The sequence below is a fragment of the Phlebotomus papatasi genome, chromosome 2 (genome assembly GCF_024763615.1).
Source record: "Phlebotomus papatasi isolate M1 chromosome 2, Ppap_2.1, whole genome shotgun sequence".
Lineage (NCBI taxonomy): Eukaryota > Metazoa > Arthropoda > Insecta > Diptera > Psychodidae > Phlebotomus > Phlebotomus papatasi.
The window spans coordinates 33,019,685-33,041,170 of NC_077223.1; the positions used below are offsets into that span (position 1 = coordinate 33,019,685).

Here is a 21,486-nt window from a genome sequence, read left to right on the forward strand (position 1 = left end):
TTGGCTTTTGGAATTTTGGCTTTCTGACTCATTCGAAATTTCGATCTATTCCGGATTTAGGCTTTTGGAATTTTGTCTCTTCGGGATTTTGGCTTTTCGGGATTTTGTCTTTCGGGATTTTGGTCGGCACTGATCACAGAGGAGTGTATTAAATGTATTTTTTTTATATAATACGCTGTACATTTTTATATATAGACTGTATTAAATTATGGGTCCCGATCAAAATCCCGAAAGTCAAAATCCCGAACGCCAAAATCCCGAAAGCCAAAATCCCGAATTCTGAAAAGTGTCACAGCTACTCCCACGATTGCGCCCGCGCTTGCTGAAGGCAAAGAGAAATCTTCTGTGTCTTGGGAAATTATTTTAAACATTTTCCTCCATATAATTTCATCCCTTTGAGAATTTTGAATATTCGGTATTTTGGCTTTCGGGATGTTTGCTTTCGGAATTTTGGCTGCCACCGTTAAATTATATATCCTATTGATGATTGGCATATGCAACCTGTGATTACTCCTGAGGTTTGTCATCAACGCTAAGACTACCTATATAAAGTGAATAAGTCGCGAATGGCTAACTTTACGGGAGAACGATTTTGAGCTGAAATTTTATATTCTGTGTCATAGGATTTTTCAGAATTGAAACACCTATAATTTTGGGAATAATTAACTTTCCGGTATAATATTCACATGGAAGGTAGAGGGTGTCAAGGAGTACTCCAAAAGCCGAAAATACGAATTTTGAAAAAAATCGACTTATTCGACTTATATTCTGACAAGTTCAATGTTCGAAAAAGATTAATTATAACAAGAGATCATTCATTCACATATTAAAATTATCAAAATTAAGCGTAATAAGGTGAAAATTGCAATATCTTATATATTCTGTCATATAATTAAATAATATTTAATATTATATTAAGATTCTTTAATAAAATCCTTTCTCGATCATATCTTTTGTGTTTTAAAGTCTTAAAAAGTGTTATACTAGTAATTTAAGTGCATTCTGATATTGCAAAGTTTAAAAAAGTATTAATTTTTCTTTATTAAAAACTTTCCCATTTTCGCATGATATTGTCCTTTATTGAAAATTTTACGCGGTCTACCATTTAGAATATTTTATTTGGAATATGAAATGTTCTTCCCCTAAACCAATTTAAATTACGTCAACTGTAGTATAGGGCTGATGAGTTCTAGAATTTTTCGAAATGATTTTAACTGGATTATGATAAAATAATTAATTTAATAATTATATTTACCTAATTAACAAAAAATAAACTAATATATTTCACATTTTTAAATTTTGTTTCTTAGTTAGGTACTACCTTGAAAAAATTATAATGGAATTTTGATTTCAACTAATGAATCTTGAAAACCTTAAAGATATTTAAATAAGCATATCAAAACACTTTGCTTCACCCGAAATCCTATTGAGACAAGTTGACAAATATTTAAATAGCATTTATCTATTAAGCGAGTAAGCTTTAATCTTCCACTCAAGTGTTTTAATGGTCATCAAGATAATAGGTGCGTGAAAACTGCTTCCGACACCGCTGAAAAGCGTAATTGGATCAGTTGCTTGAGAAGAGTGATTCTGGTGAGAAGTGCGACATGACGCAAGAAGATATAAAGAGCAATCAAAAGGAGAGTGATGGTGAAAGGTTTATCACAAAAACTTCTACGGAAGACTACAGAGAGGATTCTGAGTGGATCCCAACAAAGGATACAACATGCGGAATAGGGCCTTTCAATTGGCCTTTTCTTCAAAAGTAAGCTCCAATTACAATTACGCATTTTCATCTGAAGTGCATATGCGGTATCAAATAGCAGAAACAATAATAATAGATTTGATTGTGTGCTAAGTAAGAATTTCATTGAAGATATTGCATTAGACAACAAAATACCTTAAGTGCAATATTTATTTGATTTAGAAAATGAGGCTAGAATATCACAAATTGTATTATGAATGACATTGCAACACAAATTCATTTAGTAAAAGATAAACTTCATCTCACTATCAATGCTGTACTTCACAAGGTTTGTTTATTTGGCCCGATGAAGTTTCTGTTTAGAATCTAAATGGTCATTTTTACACATCTTTTGGGTTTCATAAGTAAAACTGATATTTTAATTAAAGTCTCCTCATTACGTAAATTTAGTACTTCCTATGAAATATTATCAAGCCTTCCAGACACTTTATCAAAATCCACAATGATTTTCAACTGTATTCATATAAAACAAGATAAATTCATTGTTTTAAATATTGTTGTTTGTATACTTAACCTGTGGCAGCGTTCTTATTCTACTTATATTCTTCACAGAAAGTATATTTGCATTGAACTTATTTTCGCATCCATTCAACAGGTTCGCCAATAAGAATGTCTATGTTGTAATTTCTGGCATTTCTGGAGCAGTTTTTATGAGTAGATTTACATACTTTTACGGCACAATCTCGACTATTGAGAAGAGATTCAAGATTCCAAATAGAATTATCGGATTATGGTCTATAGGTCATGAGATGGTCATGATCTTCGTGGCAATTTGTGTAACTTATTTAGCTGGTAAAGGCCACAAACCAAGATGGATTGGCATAGGATTAATTGCTACATCAATCTCTTGCTTGCTCATGGCATTTCCTCACTTTATCTATGGAGGTGGTAGTGCAGAATCCTTCACCCTCGAATATGGTTCCGATCACAATACCTATGACCGGGATCACACTCTGGAGCGCGAGAAGAGAAAGGATCTTTGCAACAGCGACATAGATTATGCGGCCAAATGTGATACAGATGAAGGACATACTGAACCACAAATAATTTTCTTTGCTGCCCAAATGATAGCTGGGATAGGTTCAGCTCTGTTTTCCAGCCTCTCGTCCATTTACATGGATGACAATGTGAAAAAGGAGAATACACCATTCTTAATAAGTATGAACGGCCACGAGTTTGTCTTATAGTACGTCTTTTAATCTCCCCCTATTCCAGGTATAATGTTCTTCCTGGGCATGACTGGACCTCTGCTCGGATTTGCCCTAGCAGGATTATGTGTAAAACTCTTCGTATCACCTTCACTAACTCCAACAATTGCTGATAATGATCCACGTTGGGTAGGATCTTGGTGGCTCGGATGGATCGTATTAAGTTCAATATTAATAATGTTTTCGATTATGGTTTGCCTCTTTCCCAAAATCATGCCAAGTGCAGCTAGAAGAAAGCGATTAGCCATCTTACAAGGAAAGAGCCAAGCTAATGAAGATGTAATACCAGCCAGTTGGAATGATTTTCTAGGGACAATTAAGAGGCTTCTTACCAATAAAATCTACGTGCTCTACAATATAACAGGTTTATTCTCAGTTTACGGAATGGAGCCCTACTTTATGTATACTCCAAAATACATAGAGTCACTCTATCAGAAAACTCCAACTGAATCCAAGTAAGGATTATTATAAAGGCTTTAAAGAATTTGATCACTAGTACTTTAACTCCTAAGAAATGGCGATATAAATAATTTCTAGAGCTCTTTCAATCTAAAACTTGCACTACTAAAACCAACATTTTTAACATAAATATTTAGTATCAAATGATTTTTTAGGAAAGATATTATAGTATTAATTTGCTTGTCTCTCCGTCTGGCCATCGAAAGTCCTACAGGTCAAGTGGTTTGAGATAACGATTTAAATTCAAGAGGACAGTGCCATAAGTTTTTTGAAACGGCTTAAAAATAACATGATTTTCTTCATTTTCTGATATGTTTCAATATTGTCTAGATCGGCTTTTCATTCTTTCAAAATGCCCTTGAATCACTTTTGACGGAAGTTAGGGTTCTCCATAGGGGTCTTTGAATATTTGATAAGTCTTAAGTCTGGTTAAGAGTAGACAAAAAAATGCGGCAGTCCGACTATATTCACTCATAGGAGTGGCCTTGTAGTCTATATCCGTTATTTACTGATTATTTGTCAAGTAAGTTATGGATAGTATGGCTTCCTTTCAAATTATTTTACTTAACAGAATGTCGGTCAAAATTAATAAAATTAATAATAATGCTGGCGCAACATTCCATGAAGAAACATGACTTTCTTGCAAGGGGATTTCTAGACGCATTATTATTTTTTTCTTATAAGGGATGAGGTTATCAGTCCCTCGCTCGTGGAATCAAGTGCAGTGACGCTCACTGGATGCAATTCGAACACCTTTAACGCCAGAAAAATTCCTGGTGACCTAAAGGGATTCGAACCCGGGACACTTGCATCATAGAGCGAGTGCTCTACCACTTGACCCATTGAGTGCCAAAATTACCCTAAAGGTAAATGATAATATGGCTTAAAAAGAGGAACAAAAAAACAAATAATACGAGTTGAACGGGTTCAGTACAATTTTTAAAGTTTCACAATTATAAACAATGTATTTTTATGATTTTTTTATGGTCATCTTGCCCTTAATATCCAATTCTAAAGTATAATTTTCTAAAAAATCTTGCACGATTTAGGTTTGATACTGAACCTATCAAGACAAGATCGATAAAATTGACCTGCTTAAAAACTTTTTAAAATTAACACATATTTAAACGGAACAATTATCACTAACGAACTTTATGAATTTTTTAAAATACCTAGGGTAAGTGTGCCAAATTTCGGCATAGTTTCATATAAGCACCGAAGTCCTAAGTTTGAAATGCAATAATTTTAATTCATATTGATATTTTTTGTTACTTTCTTTTCGGGACTTTGGGTAGTATTTCGGCCACTTTGAGTGAAATTCCGGCCACCTTTTTTCTGGCCATCTTTTTTAACGCAACGGATAGAAAATTTCAAAACGTCAAACGGAACGAGTTTAATACGTTTATATGACCCACAAGCCCAGAGATCTTCGGCGTAATTTGCCCTGAAGATCTGAAGAGTACCATCTCAAATTTACGCGCAAATTCCCGTAGCAATTGGCCCTTCCTGAACTCTTCCAAGGCCTTTTCTTCATCATCTTTTTCATAGAAGCGATGGTTCTTTTCTCTGGACATTGTGGAACTCAGAAACTGAAAAAAACATAAAATGAATAAGAAATTTAGGAAAGCAAAAGATATTGTCGGAATAGGCAACACTACCTCACCGGAGAGACGCTCACAAAGTATATACTTTTTTACGCGAAATACAGGATCCAACTGGGAAATTTTACCCGAAATATAAAGATTGATTCACTATTAACATAAACAGAAACAATTTTTATAGAAAACTAATCAGTTTTCATGAAAAACACCGAAGGAAAACCTTCTGAACTTCACCACAAATCACAAGACTGCTAAAAACACAATCGATCTGTCACATTTTTTGTAAGACTCTTTTTACACTGAGTTTTTACAACGCAATTTAATTTCAAATTATACCTAAAATTTAACGGTCTTTGTGTTAATAGATCCTAAAATTAATAAATATTTACAACCAAAATGAATTCATTGACTATTCGAAGATAGCTTACATAATTTTAATTAATGTATTTGCATGGCCGAAATTACACTCAAAGTGGCCGTAATTAGAAGCTGGCCGAAATTGGACACACGTCCCCTATAGATTTAATATATTTTTCAGTGTTTAAATTTTAAGTTTTTCCGCTTTTTAAAGAAAAATTTGATGAGTATACCTTACCGCAGTCATTTGACCTAGAGCGCTACGAAAGACGACCAAAAACGGTCGGTAGGTTTAATGTTTAGAGTTTAGACCATATGGCTTAACTTTAGTTCCAAACATCATATTATGAATTCGAAAAATCTCAAATTTAGAACATTTTTAATACTGTTCTTTATTCACGAATTTAAAAAAAAGTATTCAAATGATTGTGGTAGTTTTTGCAAACTAAAAATTAAAAAAATGAACTTCTACCAAATGTTTAAAAATTACGTTTTTAAGAACTAAATATTCCGGTTAAGAACTTATGGTCTTCTTTAATAATAAGTTTCGAAACGAAAGAGTTGGACAAGATAAATTGCAAATCCTTTTCAAATTACATTATTATAGAAGGCCTCAGTGGATCAGTCGATAGAGCAGCGACTCTATGACTGTGAGGTCTTGGGTTCGAGACTGGGCAGCTGCAGATTTTTCAGCTGCTGTAATAGTCTCGAATTCGTCCAGTGAATGAATGGAAGAGTAATGCCAATACATTGACAATGAACCGCTTAAAAAGAGAGGTTGGTATAGGAAATAAGTTTCGACATGCAGAGTTCAGTCGAATACAAATACTCATTCACTGCCCAGATCCACAAACCAAGGTTGGTTTACCGTGATGTAAAGCGGTACTGTGTGTATCAGAACGCACACAGAGCACAGCAATATAGAGCAGGTTTACCAGCCTTGGGGGTTAAGATAGAACAGGAGAATGGGGAGTGCATAATGGGCCCAAATAAAGTGGCCTGGGTGCAGCGGTTCCGCAAGGAATATAACCGACCCATAGACAAATCTTAAATCTTACATTATTATAGGGGGAGTGGGGCACCTTTGTATTAGGGTACCTTAGAAAATGGGAATTTTTCTTCTATTTTTAAATGGGAGTGGACCTTACCGTGATATAATTTAGCTTCGTAAACCAATTGTGAAGCTATGACAAAGATTAGTCCCGTTTAAAAATATGAGGACAAGCCCTATTTCCAAAGTGACCCAATTCAAAGGATTTTATTTCTCAATAAATAATTTTTGTTAAATTATTAAATGATTTAAGAACCTTACTATGATATACAGTTTAATTTTTTTGTTCCTAACAGTTTCTATACAGGAACTGTAGGATTTATCTTTACAGGTATCGGAACAATACTCTCGGGATTTGTAATGTCCCGATACAAACCAAGTGCCAAGAAGATTGTCATATGGAACTGCGTAATCAGTTTCGTTTGTGTAATGTGCAATCTTACCTACTCCCAACTGGGTTGTACAGCTAAAGAAAGTGTATTTGATGCAAATACCCTTAGTATACAAAGTTCTTGCATTGAAAATTGCAACTGCGACTTTGTCCAGTATGCTCCAGTTTGCGGAGAAGACAATAAGACCTACATCTCTGCATGCCATGCTGGATGCAGAGATCGTATCGACTTGGAGGGCAACAGTACAAAACTTTACATAAACTGTACGTGCATTGCTTCAGCGTTACCAGAAGGTGGTTCTGCAACTGAAGGAGCATGTCCCATAGACTGCAAGAAGGAGTTCACGGTATTTCTCGTAACTATGAGCTTTCTTAGGCTGATGGTTGCAACAGGAATGGCATCGAATTTCTTACTCTGCATGCGTTGCGTAGCAGAAAAGGATAAAACAGTTTCCTTGGGCTTAAGTATGGCATTCTATAGTATTCTTGGCTTTATGCCAATTCCAGTAGTATTTGGTGCCCTTGTAGACAGCACTTGCGATCTCTGGGGCAAAACCTGCACTACAAGTGGCAACTGCTGGCTGTACAATGGACCATCCCTCAGGTAAATGAACTACGCTTTCTTATTACATTATGATCCTTAATTATTTATTTTCCATTTTTTTTCATTTTAAGGTATTTACTGAATCTGACGACAAGCTTCAGCAATAGCATTGCTTTCTGTCTTAATATAGTTCTATGCTACTTTGTAAGAAATCTTTCAATTTTTGATGAGGAAAATTCTAGTAGGAATAGAAAGACCTCTGAAGACACTCAAAGACTAGAGACAACAAATTTTTAGAAAATTTCAATAAAAAAATAATTTAATGGAAATGTCTTTTACTACACACAGAAAAATTTTGACTCTAAATTTAAGAATATATAAGATCCTGGGAACTTAAAGTGCACGTGAATCCCCGAGGCGTTTAAGTTTAAAAGCTCTAAGCGAAAGAAATGGGCTCGAATCCCTACCTCTTTCAAGTTAAGAGATCGGGAACTTAAGTTCTGCATTAGCTGGAAATAGAAAAATGTCTACAGATTTGCAAATTGCAACTAAAACCAAATGATCAAGGATTTAGAATTAGGGCATTGGCATTCATTGAATGGGATTTGAAATTAAATTCCTGGGTGTTTCTGTTTAAGAATTTTCCATTTTTCTGTGTGTAAGCGTTTGTTGAAGTGATCCTGACTATTTCTCTTCTTAATATACAGCCTTAGAATATTTTTCTTAATATTTTAATCATAATAATATTTTTTAATAATAATATTTTAATAGCAGCAGATATTCTTGCATACTAACGATATTTTATTATTATCTGTATTTTATGACCAACAGAATTTCTTTCTATGCATTTTATAATGGCCTCTACACACTAGAGAAAAATATGTCCATATTTTAAAGTTCTTCCTACATAAGCGTAGGCAATTTTCTTCAATATGAACATAAATTTCTCTAGTGCGTAGAAGCCACAACAGACCAGTGAAGCTACTTTTAGAAAAGAGGTCTCAAAAAAAATGTATTGTCGTTTCTAATTGATTGATATTGTTTTAGAAAGTCTGCAAGAGACCAAAAGTACGAGTGCAACAACTAATTTAGCACTTCAGAAGTAAAGTATTGACCAAAAATTTCTTGACAAAGTTATATTCGAGAATTCAGGTGGAAAAATGATTATAAATGCTTTTTTAAATTTTTCTTTTTGGAAATGAGTTGCCAGTGTATTTAAAAAAAAAATGTTTTTTTTTAAGATCGTATCAAAAATAATTGTTTTCCAAAAGTTGATCATTTTTATCGTCTAAAAGTTTCCTGACACATTTGAAAAGTTATTTAATTTACTCTGCAAAATAGATCATCCGACAGCGTAGCTCGGATTAGGGTTATTCTCGGAACACCATGCACCACCAAGATCTTATTTCACTTCCGTTAACCCCGAAAGACTTCATATTCATACCCGTTGAACCACAGCACAGAATCCGGCAAATCCTCCTACTCCGCAATTGGATAGAGAAGTCTTAGATTAAAGTTACCATTAAAAAGTACCGTAATAACCCGTAGTACAGCTCCTACAGTTCCCTTTATTTTTTTCAGTGAAGAGATGTAGCACCCACGTATCAAGCTTTTAAATACATCCAAGCTTCTTTAAATTGCGAAAGTCCATTGAATTATTGTTTTCCAAAATCTTAATAATCTCTTCAACCTCCTCAATTGTCTTAAACTCGATAAAGTTGATCTTTTCAAGAATAAATCTCTATATCGAATTTTTTCAAGTGACTTTTCAGTCATTTAAACACGATCTAAATAAAAAAAAACCCAAAATGTTCAATGGAATGGAATGGAAGTCTATCATTTAGGCCTTTCCAAAATTGGATTAACTTAAAAAATTAAGTAATACAAAGACACCTTTTCATTCCTTATGTATTTTTGCCACTCGAATTTAAAATCTGAGCTAAAAGTAGCTTATAATCTCTAAAATTCGAAATTAAACAGAGAAGACTTTATTTACGGACACTCCCACTTCTAAAGACTTCCAAGTACTTCTTTTTCAGCTGTACACCACTTCCAACCCTATTATCTCCCCCTTGGTACCAACAAACGTTTGTAAAAAAATGCTTGTCAAGTGATCATATTACGATATTACGAACAATGTTTGTGAAAAAATACAAACATTTGCGAAGTTTTTAGTGGATTGTACAATGTACAATTAATGAGCATTTTGTAACTCCCCATTATTGTGAGGTGAGAATTGATAAACACTTACAAACAATTTTACGAAATATTTTTTTTTACTGTGTTTGGTAAATTTTATTTTCTTGGATAAGTAATTTAAATTAAAATTTACTATTACCATCCTCTTTCTTCAGAACCCTAGAAGCTTAAGTAGATTCTGAAGAAAAATGTCTATATGAAAGATGATATTTTCTAATACAGTGAGCGAAATTTAAATAGGGACGGACTTATAAGTGTGTGGTGTGGGTGGTCTGTAAGTCGGATCGACCTAATATTTTTTTGTATAATATAGGCCTATCCAACAATACTTTTTATGGTAGTGACCCGCGCGCAATTGCGTTCGTGCGTGAACACCAGCCAAATATCAAATTTTTAGGTGATTAGGTGAGATTCTTAACAAAATCTCACCTACTATAATCCTAACAAAATTTCATGTCGTCCGATCGACCTCAAATTTGGCCAAAATGTGTTTCGCCACTTCCTGATTCCGAATATATATGTGGCTAAGTTACGTTCCCGGCCGGCCGGCCGGCCGGCCGGCCGGCCGCTCTTTGGAGCTTAATAGCTCCTAAACTAAAAAAGATATCGACTTGCGGTTTTCGGCAAAGGTTATATATCGGGTGAAAATTGCAACTTGGTGCATAGACCCCCCCACCCCCCACCCCTCCTTCCGCCATTTTGAAGACCCCCCCCCCTTTTTTTGTTTTCTCAATAGCTCCGCCCCTATGGCATCGACCGGGCTCAAATTTTAGTATGTTATAGCTGGGCCTTAGAGCTTTCCATCAATACCAAACTTAAGGTCCCCCGACCCCCCTGACCCGAGCTATAAGGGTCCAAAAAAAATTTCTTAAAATGGCCATAACTCCGGTTCTAATTGTCAGAATTTAAAAAGTGAGGGCTTTTTGGAAAGCTCTCGTGAAATGCCACTTCTCCTTCTAACATCGCAAGTTCATAAAACCACCGCTAGGGGCGCTTTTTTTAAAAAGAAAATTTTTAAATCTTAAAAGTTAAATAACTCAAAAATTCCATTGTGCATCGGGCTGAAAATTTAGTATGTTGTAGCCGTTGATTATACCTATCAAACAAAAAAAACCTTAAGTCGATCCATAACCCCTGACCCGAGCTATAAGGGGTCAAAGTTCGAACATTGACCGGCCTCTATCTCCGGTTCTAATTAACATAGCGACCTAAATTTTACCTTTTTGGTTTCGTATCGATGAGCACTTTCAGATGGAAGTTCAAAAAGTCACCACAGGTGGCGCTGTGATAGCGTCAAAATTCATCGAAATTCAAAGTCACTTTTCTCAAAAACGGCATTGTGCAAGTTAATGAAATTTTAGTATGTTGTAGTCCAGTCTAGGACGTTTCCAAAATGGTGCGTATGTGCGCTGTGGTTTCAATAGAACCGGAGATATGAGGGGTCAAAGTTCACGAAATTCAAAAAATCATATCTCCGGTTCTATGTGACCGATTTTGATGAATGAGGGCTTAAACGAAAGATCTCACCAAATGCTACAACTTTCTAGAACATTTGAACTTCGTGGGATCAACACCAGGGGCGCCACAGTCGAAAAACCAATTTCAATATCACATAACCTCAATTATCTCGACTATCGCTAAACCGATTTTGATGATTACTTCAACACAATTGTAGAACACATTTGTCTCTACATTTCGTCCATACATCATTTTCCGCTCAGACTACGCTATCACTCCGATTTTGCCGTTTAAGTGTGAAAAAATTGATTTTTCCCATAATAACGCTTTGAAATCACTCAGATGCCAATTTGACTGCCTCTACTCCACCAAGACACTTAAAATAGGGTTTTAAATGGAAAGTCCCACAAAATACAACAATTCTTTGATCTAGTTGAAGTTCAACAAATGACTACTTGGGGAACTCTGGATGAAAAAATGAGTTAAGAAACAAAAAACCTCGATTATCTTGGCTTCTGAGTAATCGATGAGATCATGTTCTATGGGAAAATTATAGAGAACATTCTGGTCTACATTTCACCCATATATCACTTTTCTGCCAGTTCATCCAAATCCTTGATATTTTGGTTTAAATACAAAATTTGCATAATTTCACGAATTTGATTCAAGATAACTGAATGGCGTCTCCCAACTTCAGCTCCAAATCGAATTTGCATGCACTTCGAGCTAGCTCACGTTAAGTTTTCCCATCCGTTCTTCAAAGTTGATGTTTTTTAATTCTTTTTTTTTTTGCTGGAATTGAAATTGTTTAAGGACACCAAAGTGTTTCCCGCCATGCGCAAATAGTCGAAATTTCTTACCAAAAAATGGCCCTTTTTAGGGCCATAACAATTATTCCATAAAGAGTTATTCGATAATCCTAAGAAATTTACAATAATTAAACGCAATTACTAAACCACGCCCATTTTCAACACATTTTGATTTTCTACTATTTTCCGTGTTAAATAAATAAATTCAATATGCAAATACACTAAATTGTTCAGAAATAATATTTGTGAAAGGAATATTTTATTATTAAAACAATAAATCTGTCAAATGGATCAAATGCTATAATAGCCCCGCCCCCATACTTCCATATATAAGGCGTAAAAATGCACCAAATGAGCTATTCTCTTTCAAGCGCTCACGGCGTAAGCATCTTGGTTGCCCGTACGAGGCAAAAGGCAAACCCCATGAACCGATGGAAGAATGCTTCAGCAGCTACTGACCGGGTCAAGAAGCCCCGTTGCTATTGCCCTGGACAGTGGCTATCCATGAGATCCGTTCTTTCCAGAAGAGCATTGAATGAATGGCTCATCCACAAGCTGCCTTTCCGGCATTTTGTGCATGAGATTTTTAAAAGATTTCAGTAGGACCCACTTAAGATTCTAGAGTTCTGTCGTAATGACTTTCCAGCAGGTCAGTGAGGTTTCCCTCCAGTTTTTTTTTCATCTATTCTTCTAACTTGAGGTCTTTCTTAATTTTTTGCTGGAATTAAAGCATTCGAATGTCTATGACCCGAAATGTTTCGGGTTTTGCAGTTTCTATGTGAAGTTTTTTTTCTTAGGTTTTTTCCAAGAATTGAAACATTCGCATCTCTATGACCCGAAATGTTCCGGGTTTTGCAGTTTGGAAAATGAGATTATGAGAAAAATATTTACAATTATTCTTTCAATATTTTTCCATAAAATTATTCAGTTTTTGGGGAAATTGGTTAAATTACTAAGATATAAAAATATTTTTCCATCCGATTCTTCAAAGTTGATGTTTTTTTAATTCATTTTTTTTGCTGGAATTGAAATTGTTTGAAGACACCAAAGTGTTTCCCGCCATGCGCAAATAGTCGAAATTTCTTACCAAAAAATGGCCCTTTTTAGGGCCATAACAATTATTCCATAAAGAGTTATTCGATAATCCTAAGAAATTTACAATAATTAAACGCAATTACTAAACCACGCCCATTTTCAACACATTTTGATTTTCTACTATTTTCCGTGTTAAATAAATAAATTCAATATGCAAATACACTAAATTGTTCAGAAATAATATTTGTGAAAGGAATATTTTATTATTAAAACAATAAATCTGTCAAATGGATCAAATGCTATAATAGCCCCGCCCCCATACTTCCATATATAAGGCGTAAAAATGCACCAAATGAGCTATTCTCTTTCAAGCGCTCACGGCGTAAGCATCTTGGTTGCCCGTGCGAGGCAAAAGGCAAACCCCATGAACCGATGGAAGAATGCTTCAGCAGCTACTGACCGGGTCAAGAAGCCCCGTTGCTATTGCCCCGGACAGTGGCTATCCATGAGATCCGTTCTTTCCAGAAGAGCATTGAATGAATGGCTCATCCACAAGCTGCCTTTCCGGCGTTTTGTGCATGAGATTTTTAAAAGATTTCAGTAGGACCCACTTAAGATTCTAGAGTTCTGTCGTAATGACTTTCCAGCAGGTCAGTGAGGTTTCCCTCCAGTTTTTTTTTCATCTATTCTTCTAACTTGAGGTCTTTCTTAATTTTTTGCTGGAATTAAAGCATTCGAATATCTATGACCCGAAATGTTTCGGGTTTTGCAGTTTCTATGTGAAGTTTTTTTCTTAGGTTTTTTCCAAGAATTGAAACATTCGCATCTCTATGACCCGAAATGTTCCGGGTTTTGCAGTTTGGAAAATGAGATTATGAGAAAATTATTTACAATTATTCTTTCAATATTTTTCCACAAAATTATTCAGTTTTTGGGGAAATTGGTTAAATTACTAAGATATAAAAATATTTTTCCATCCGATTCTTCAAAGTTGATGTTTTTTTAATTCATTTTTTTTTGCTGGAATTGAAATTGTTTGAAGACACCAAAGTGTTTCCCGCCATGCGCAAATAGTCGAAATTTCTTACCAAAAAATGGCCCTTTTTAGGGCCATAACAATTATTCCATAAAGAGTTATTCGATAATCCTAAGAAATTTACAATAATTAAACGCAATTACTAAACCACGCCCATTTTCAACACATTTTGATTTTCTACTATTTTCCGTGTTAAATAAATAAATTCAATATGCAAATACACTAAATTGTTCAGAAATAATATTTGTGAAAGGAATATTTTATTATTAAAACAATAAATCTGTCAAATGGATCAAATGCTATAATAGCCCCGCCCCCATACTTCCATATATAAGGCTTAAAAATGCACCAAATGAGCTATTCTCTTTCAAGCGCTCACGGCGTAAGCATCTTGGTTGCCCGTGCGAGGCAAAAGGCAAACCCCATGAACCGATGGAAGAATGCTTCAGCAGCTACTGACCGGGTCAAGAAGCCCCGTTGCTATTGCCCCGGACAGTGGCTATCCATGAGATCCGTTCTTTCCAGAAGAGCATTGAATGAATGGCTCATCCACAAGCTGCCTTTCCGGCGTTTTGTGCATGAGATTTTTAAAAGATTTCAGTAGGACCCACTTAAGATTCTAGAGTTCTGTCGTAATGACTTTCCAGCAGGTCAGTGAGGTTTCCCTCCAGTTTTTTTTTCATCTATTCTTCTAACTTGAGGTCTTTCTTAATTTTTTGCTGGAATTAAAGCATTCGAATATCTATGACCCGAAATGTTTCGGGTTTTGCAGTTTCTATGTGAAGTTTTTTTCTTAGGTTTTTTCCAAGAATTGAAACATTCGCATCTCTATGACCCGAAATGTTCCGGGTTTTGCAGTTTGGAAAATGAGATTATGAGAAAAATATTTACAATTATTCTTTCAATATTTTTCCACAAAATTATTCAGTTTTTGGGGAAATTGGTTAAATTACTAAGATATAAAAATATTTTTCCATCCGATTCTTCAAAGTTGATGTTTTTTTAATTCATTTTTTTTGCTGGAATTGAAATTGTTTGAAGACACCAAAGTGTTTCCCGCCATGCGCAAATAGTCGAAATTTCTTACCAAAAAATGGCCCTTTTTAGGGCCATAACAATTATTCCATAAAGAGTTATTCGATAATCCTAAGAAATTTACAATAATTAAACGCAATTACTAAACCACGCCCATTTTCAACACATTTTGATTTTCTACTATTTTCCGTGTTAAATAAATAAATTCAATATGCAAATACACTAAATTGTTCAGAAATAATATTTGTGAAAGGAATATTTTATTATTAAAACAATAAATCTGTCAAATGGATCAAATGCTATAATAGCCCCGCCCCCATACTTCCATATATAAGGCTTAAAAATGCACCAAATGAGCTATTCTCTTTCAAGCGCTCACGGCGTAAGCATCTTGGTTGCCCGTGCGAGGCAAAAGGCAAACCCCATGAACCGATGGAAGAATGCTTCAGCAGCTACTGACCGGGTCAAGAAGCCCCGTTGCTATTGCCCCGGACAGTGGCTATTCATGAGATCCGTTCTTTCCAGAAGAGCATTGAATGAATGGCTCATCCACAAGCTGCCTTTCCGGCGTTTTGTGCATGAGATTTTTAAAAGATTTCAGTAGGACCCACTTAAGATTCTAGAGTTCTGTCGTAATGACTTTCCAGCAGGTCAGTGAGGTTTCCCTCCAGTTTTTTTTTCATCTATTCTTCTAACTTGAGGTCTTTCTTAATTTTTTGCTGGAATTAAAGCATTCGAATGTCTATGACCCGAAATGTTCCGGGTTTTGCAGTTTGGAAAATGAGATTATGAGAAAAATATTTACAATTATTCTTTCAATATTTTTCCACAAAATTATTCAGTTTTTGGGGAAATTGGTTAAATTACTAAGATATAAAAATATTTTTCCATCCGATTCTTCAAAGTTGATGTTTTTTTAATTCATTTTTTTTTGCTGGAATTGAAATTGTTTGAAGACACCAAAGTGTTTCCCGCCATGCGCAAATAGTCGAAATTTCTTACCAAAAAATGGCCCTTTTTAGGGCCATAACAATTATTCCATAAAGAGTTATTCGATAATCCTAAGAAATTTACAATAATTAAACGCAATTACTAAACCACGCCCATTTTCAACACATTTTGATTTTCTACTATTTTCCGTGTTAAATAAATAAATTCAATATGCAAATACACTAAATTGTTCAGAAATAATATTTGTGAAAGGAATATTTTATTATTAAAACAATAAATCTGTCAAATGGATCAAATGCTATAATAGCCCCGCCCCCATACTTCCATATATAAGGCGTAAAAATGCACCAAATGAGCTATTCTCTTTCAAGCGCTCACGGCGTAAGCATCTTGGTTGCCCGTACGAGGCAAAAGGCAAACCCCATGAACCGATGGAAGAATGCTTCAGCAGCTACTGACCGGGTCAAGAAGCCCCGTTGCTATTGCCCTGGACAGTGGCTATCCATGAGATCCGTTCTTTCCAGAAGAGCATTGAATGAATGGCTCATCCACAAGCTGCCTTTCCGGCGTTTTGTGCATGAGATTTTTAAAAGATTTCAGTAGGACCCACTTAAGATTCTAGAGTTCTGTCGTAATGACTTTCCAGCAGGTCAGTGAGGTTTCCCTCCAGTTTTTTTTCATCTATTCTTCTAACTTGAGGTCTTTCTTAATTTTTTGCTGGAATTAAAGCATTCGAATGTCTATGACCCGAAATGTTTCGGGTTTTGCAGTTTCTATGTGAAGTTTTTTTTCTTAGGTTTTTTCCAAGAATTGAAACATTCGCATCTCTATGACCCGAAATGTTCCGGGTTTTGCAGTTTGGAAAATGAGATTATGAGAAAAATATTTACAATTATTCTTTCAATATTTTTCCATAAAATTATTCAGTTTTTGGGGAAATTGGTTAAATTACTAAGATATAAAAATATTTTTCCATCCGATTCTTCAAAGTTGATGTTTTTTTAATTCATTTTTTTTGCTGGAATTGAAATTGTTTGAAGACACCAAAGTGTTTCCCGCCATGCGCAAATAGTCGAAATTTCTTACCAAAAAATGGCCCTTTTTAGGGCCATAACAATTATTCCATAAAGAGTTATTCGATAATCCTAAGAAATTTACAATAATTAAACGCAATTACTAAACCACGCCCATTTTCAACACATTTTGATTTTCTACTATTTTCCGTGTTAAATAAATAAATTCAATATGCAAATACACTAAATTGTTCAGAAATAATATTTGTGAAAGGAATATTTTATTATTAAAACAATAAATCTGTCAAATGGATCAAATGCTATAATAGCCCCGCCCCCATACTTCCATATATAAGGCGTAAAAATGCACCAAATGAGCTATTCTCTTTCAAGCGCTCACGGCGTAAGCATCTTGGTTGCCCGTACGAGGCAAAAGGCAAACCCCATGAACCGATGGAAGAATGCTTCAGCAGCTACTGACCGGGTCAAGAAGCCCCGTTGCTATTGCCCCGGACAGTGGCTATTCATGAGATCCGTTCTTTCCAGAAGAGCATTGAATGAATGGCTCATCCACAAGCTGCCTTTCCGGCGTTTTGTGCATGAGATTTTTAAAAGATTTCAGTAGGACCCACTTAAGATTCTAGAGTTCTGTCGTAATGACTTTCCAGCAGGTCAGTGAGGTTTCCCTCCAGTTTTTTTTTCATCTATTCTTCTAACTTGAGGTCTTTCTTAATTTTTTGCTGGAATTAAAGCATTCGAATGTCTATGACCCGAAATGTTCCGGGTTTTGCAGTTTGGAAAATGAGATTATGAGAAAAATATTTACAATTATTCTTTCAATATTTTTCCACAAAATTATTCAGTTTTTGGGGAAATTGGTTAAATTACTAAGATATAAAAATATTTTTCCATCCGATTCTTCAAAGTTGATGTTTTTTTAATTCATTTTTTTGCTGGAATTGAAATTGTTTGAAGACACCAAAGTGTTTCCCGCCATGCGCAAATAGTCGAAATTTCTTATCAAAAAATGGCCCTTTTTAGGGCCATAACAATTATTCCATAAAGAGTTATTCGATAATCCTAAGAAATTTACAATAATTAAACGCAATTACTAAACCACGCCCATTTTCAACACATTTTGATTTTCTACTATACTAAAACTGAATAATTTTGTGGAAAAATACTGAAAGAATAATTGTAAATATTTTTCTCATAATCTCATTTTCCAAACTGCAAAACCCGGAACATTTCGGGCCATAGAGATGCGAGTGCTTCAATTCCTGGAAGAAACCTAAGAAAAAAAAACTTCACATAGAAATTGCAAAACCCGAAACATTTCGGGTCATAGACATTCGAATGCTTTAATACCAGCAAATTAAATTATGTGATTCTATTTTTTTTTAAATTCAACTCTTTAAATATTGTTTTTTAGCCCTAAAAAGGGCTGTTTTTTTTTTATTTTATTTCAATTTTTTGAGCTCCGACATTTGTCCGTTGTACTTCTTGTCAACGCGGCTGTAATCTGAAAAGAAAAGAAAATTAATATTTAAATGGTATTTTTTTTTTTTACTTACAGTCTTTGGAATGGTTCTCCTTAACGTATTTTAGGAATGTGTTGACAGCCTTTTTCGTCTCGTGATACGATCTCTCGTATTTTCGTTTTTCTCTAATTATCTCCCGATAATTGTCTTCAATTACTTGGAAATCACTCAAAATTTCATCCGCCATCCTGCTGCTGCTTCCACTCCTTGTTGAGCACTGAATGACTTTGAAGTCAAAGCGTCGGCGTATTTATAGATAACTTGCACATGGAATACATACAAACATTGCCAGTCACAGAGGAACTGATCTTGTATGTATTCCATGTGCAAGTTATCTATAAATACGCCGACGCTTTGACTTCAAAGTCATTCAGTGCTCAACAAGGAGTGGAAGCAGCAGCAGGATGGCGGATGAAATTTTGAGTGATTTCCAAGTAATTGAAGACAATTATCGGGAGATAATTAGAGAAAAACGAAAATACGAGAGATCGTATCACGAGACGAAAAAGGCTGTCAACACATTCCTAAAATACGTTAAGGAGAACCATTCCAAAGACTGTAAGTAAAAAAAAAAAATACCATTTAAATATTAATTTTCTTTTCTTTTCAGATTACAGCCGCGTTGACAAGAAGTACAACGGACAAATGTCGGAGCTCAAAAAATTGAAATAAAATAAAAAAAACAGCCCTTTTTAGGGCTAAAAAACAATATTTAAAGAGTTGAATTAAAAAAAAATAGAATAACATAATTTAATTTGCTGGTATTAAAGCATTCGAATGTCTATGACCCGAAATGTTTCGGGTTTTGCAATTTCTATGTGAAGTTTTTTTTTTCTTAGGTTTTTTGCTGGTATTGAAACATTCGCATCTCTATGACCCGAAATGTTCCGGGTTTTGCAGTTTGGAAAATGAGATTATGAGAAAAATATTTACAATTATTCTTTCAATATTTTTCCACAAAATTATTCAGTTTTTGGGGAAATTGGTTAAATTACTAAGATATAAAAATATTTTTCCATCCGATTCTTCAAAGTTGATGTTTTTTTAATTCATTTTTTTTGCTGGAATTGAAATTGTTTGAAGACACCAAAGTGTTTCCCGCCATGCGCAAATAGTCGAAATTTCTTACCAAAAAATGGCCCTTTTTAGGGCCATAACAATTATTCCATAAAGAGTTATTCGATAATCCTAAGAAATTTACAATAATTAAACGCAATTACTAAACCACGCCCATTTTCAACACATTTTGATTTTCTACTATTTTCCGTGTTAAATAAATAAATTCAATATGCAAATACACTAAATTGTTCAGAAATAATATTTGTGAAAGGAATATTTTATTATTAAAACAATAAATCTGTCAAATGGATCAAATGCTATAATAGCCCCGCCCCCATACTTCCATATATAAGGCGTAAAAATGCACCAAATGAGCTATTCTCTTTCAAGCGCTCACGGCGTAAGCATCTTGGTTGCCCGTACGAGGCAAAAGGCAAACCCCATGAACCGATGGAAGAATGCTTCAGCAGCTACTGACCGGGTCAAGAAGCCCCGTTGCTATTGCCCTGGACAGTGGCTATCCATGAGATCCGTTCTTTCCAGAAGAGCATTGAATGAATGGCTCATCCACAAGCTGCCTTTCCGGCGTTTTGTGCATGAGATTTTTAAAAGATTTCAGTAGGACCCACTTAAGATTCTAGAGTTCTGTCGTAATGACTTTCCAGCAGGTCAGTGAGGTTTCCCTCCAGTTTTTTTTCATCTATTCTTCTAACTTGAGGTCTTTCTTAATTTTTTGCTGGAATTAAAGCATTCGAATGTCTATGACCCGAAATGTTTCGGGTTTTGCAGTTTCTATGTGAAGTTTTTTTTCTTAGGTTTTTTCCAAGAATTGAAACATTCGCATCTCTATGACCCGAAATGTTCCGGGTTTTGCAGTTTGGAAAATGAGATTATGAGAAAAATATTTACAATTATTCTTTCAATATTTTTCCATAAAATTATTCAGTTTTTGGGGAAATTGGTTAAATTACTAAGATATAAAAATATTTTTCCATCCGATTCTTCAAAGTTGATGTTTTTTTAATTCATTTTTTTTGCTGGAATTGAAATTGTTTGAAGACACCAAAGTGTTTCCCGCCATGCGCAAATAGTCGAAATTTCTTACCAAAAAATGGCCCTTTTTAGGGCCATAACAATTATTCCATAAAGAGTTATTCGATAATCCTAAGAAATTTACAATAATTAAACGCAATTACTAAACCACGCCCATTTTCAACACATTTTGATTTTCTACTATTTTCCGTGTTAAATAAATAAATTCAATATGCAAATACACTAAATTGTTCAGAAATAATATTTGTGAAAGGAATATTTTATTATTAAAACAATAAATCTGTCAAATGGATCAAATGCTATAATAGCCCCGCCCCCATACTTCCATATATAAGGCGTAAAAATGCACCAAATGAGCTATTCTCTTTCAAGCGCTCACGGCGTAAGCATCTTGGTTGCCCGTACGAGGCAAAAGGCAAACCCCATGAACCGATGGAAGAATGCTTCAGCAGCTACTGACCGGGTCAAGAAGCCCCGTTGCTATTGCCCTGGACAGTGGCTATCCATGAGATCCGTTCTTTCCAGAAGAGCATTGAATGAATGGCTCATCCACAAGCTGCCTTTCCGGCATTTTGTGCATGAGATTTTTAAAAGATTTCAGTAGGACCCACTTAAGATTCTAGAGTTCTGTCGTAATGACTTTCCAGCAGGTCAGTGAGGTTTCCCTCCAGTTTTTTTTTCATCTATTCTTCTAACTTGAGGTCTTTCTTAATTTTTTGCTGGAATTAAAGCATTCGAATGTCTATGACCCGAAATGTTTCGGGTTTTGCAGTTTCTATGTGAAGTTTTTTTTCTTAGGTTTTTTCCAAGAATTGAAACATTCGCATCTCTATGACCCGAAATGTTCCGGGTTTTGCAGTTTGGAAAATGAGATTATGAGAAAAATATTTACAATTATTCTTTCAATATTTTTCCATAAAA

The 21,486-nt window shown here is 34.9% G+C and overlaps 1 protein-coding gene across 2 annotated transcripts in view; it reads left to right on the forward strand.

Annotated features, from left to right (window-relative positions):
• LOC129803505 (solute carrier organic anion transporter family member 74D-like) overlaps window positions 1-7,698 on the forward strand; it is a 59,248-nt gene extending 51,550 nt beyond the window's left edge. The window contains exons 1-5 of one of the 2 annotated variants that reach the window (XM_055850113.1): window positions 1,536-1,765; window positions 2,361-2,923; window positions 2,981-3,428; window positions 6,738-7,436; window positions 7,508-7,698. In XM_055850113.1, the coding sequence (XP_055706088.1) occupies window positions 1,608-1,765; window positions 2,361-2,923; window positions 2,981-3,428; window positions 6,738-7,436; window positions 7,508-7,673 (2,034 nt within the window). In that variant the 5' untranslated portion in view covers window positions 1,536-1,607 and the 3' untranslated portion in view covers window positions 7,674-7,698. Of the gene's footprint in view, window positions 1-1,535; window positions 1,766-2,360; window positions 2,924-2,980; window positions 3,429-6,737; window positions 7,437-7,507 lie in introns of those variants that run through there. The other variant, XM_055850114.1, reaches the window with a different exon arrangement.
• Window positions 7,699-21,486: the final 13,788 nt, after the last annotated feature.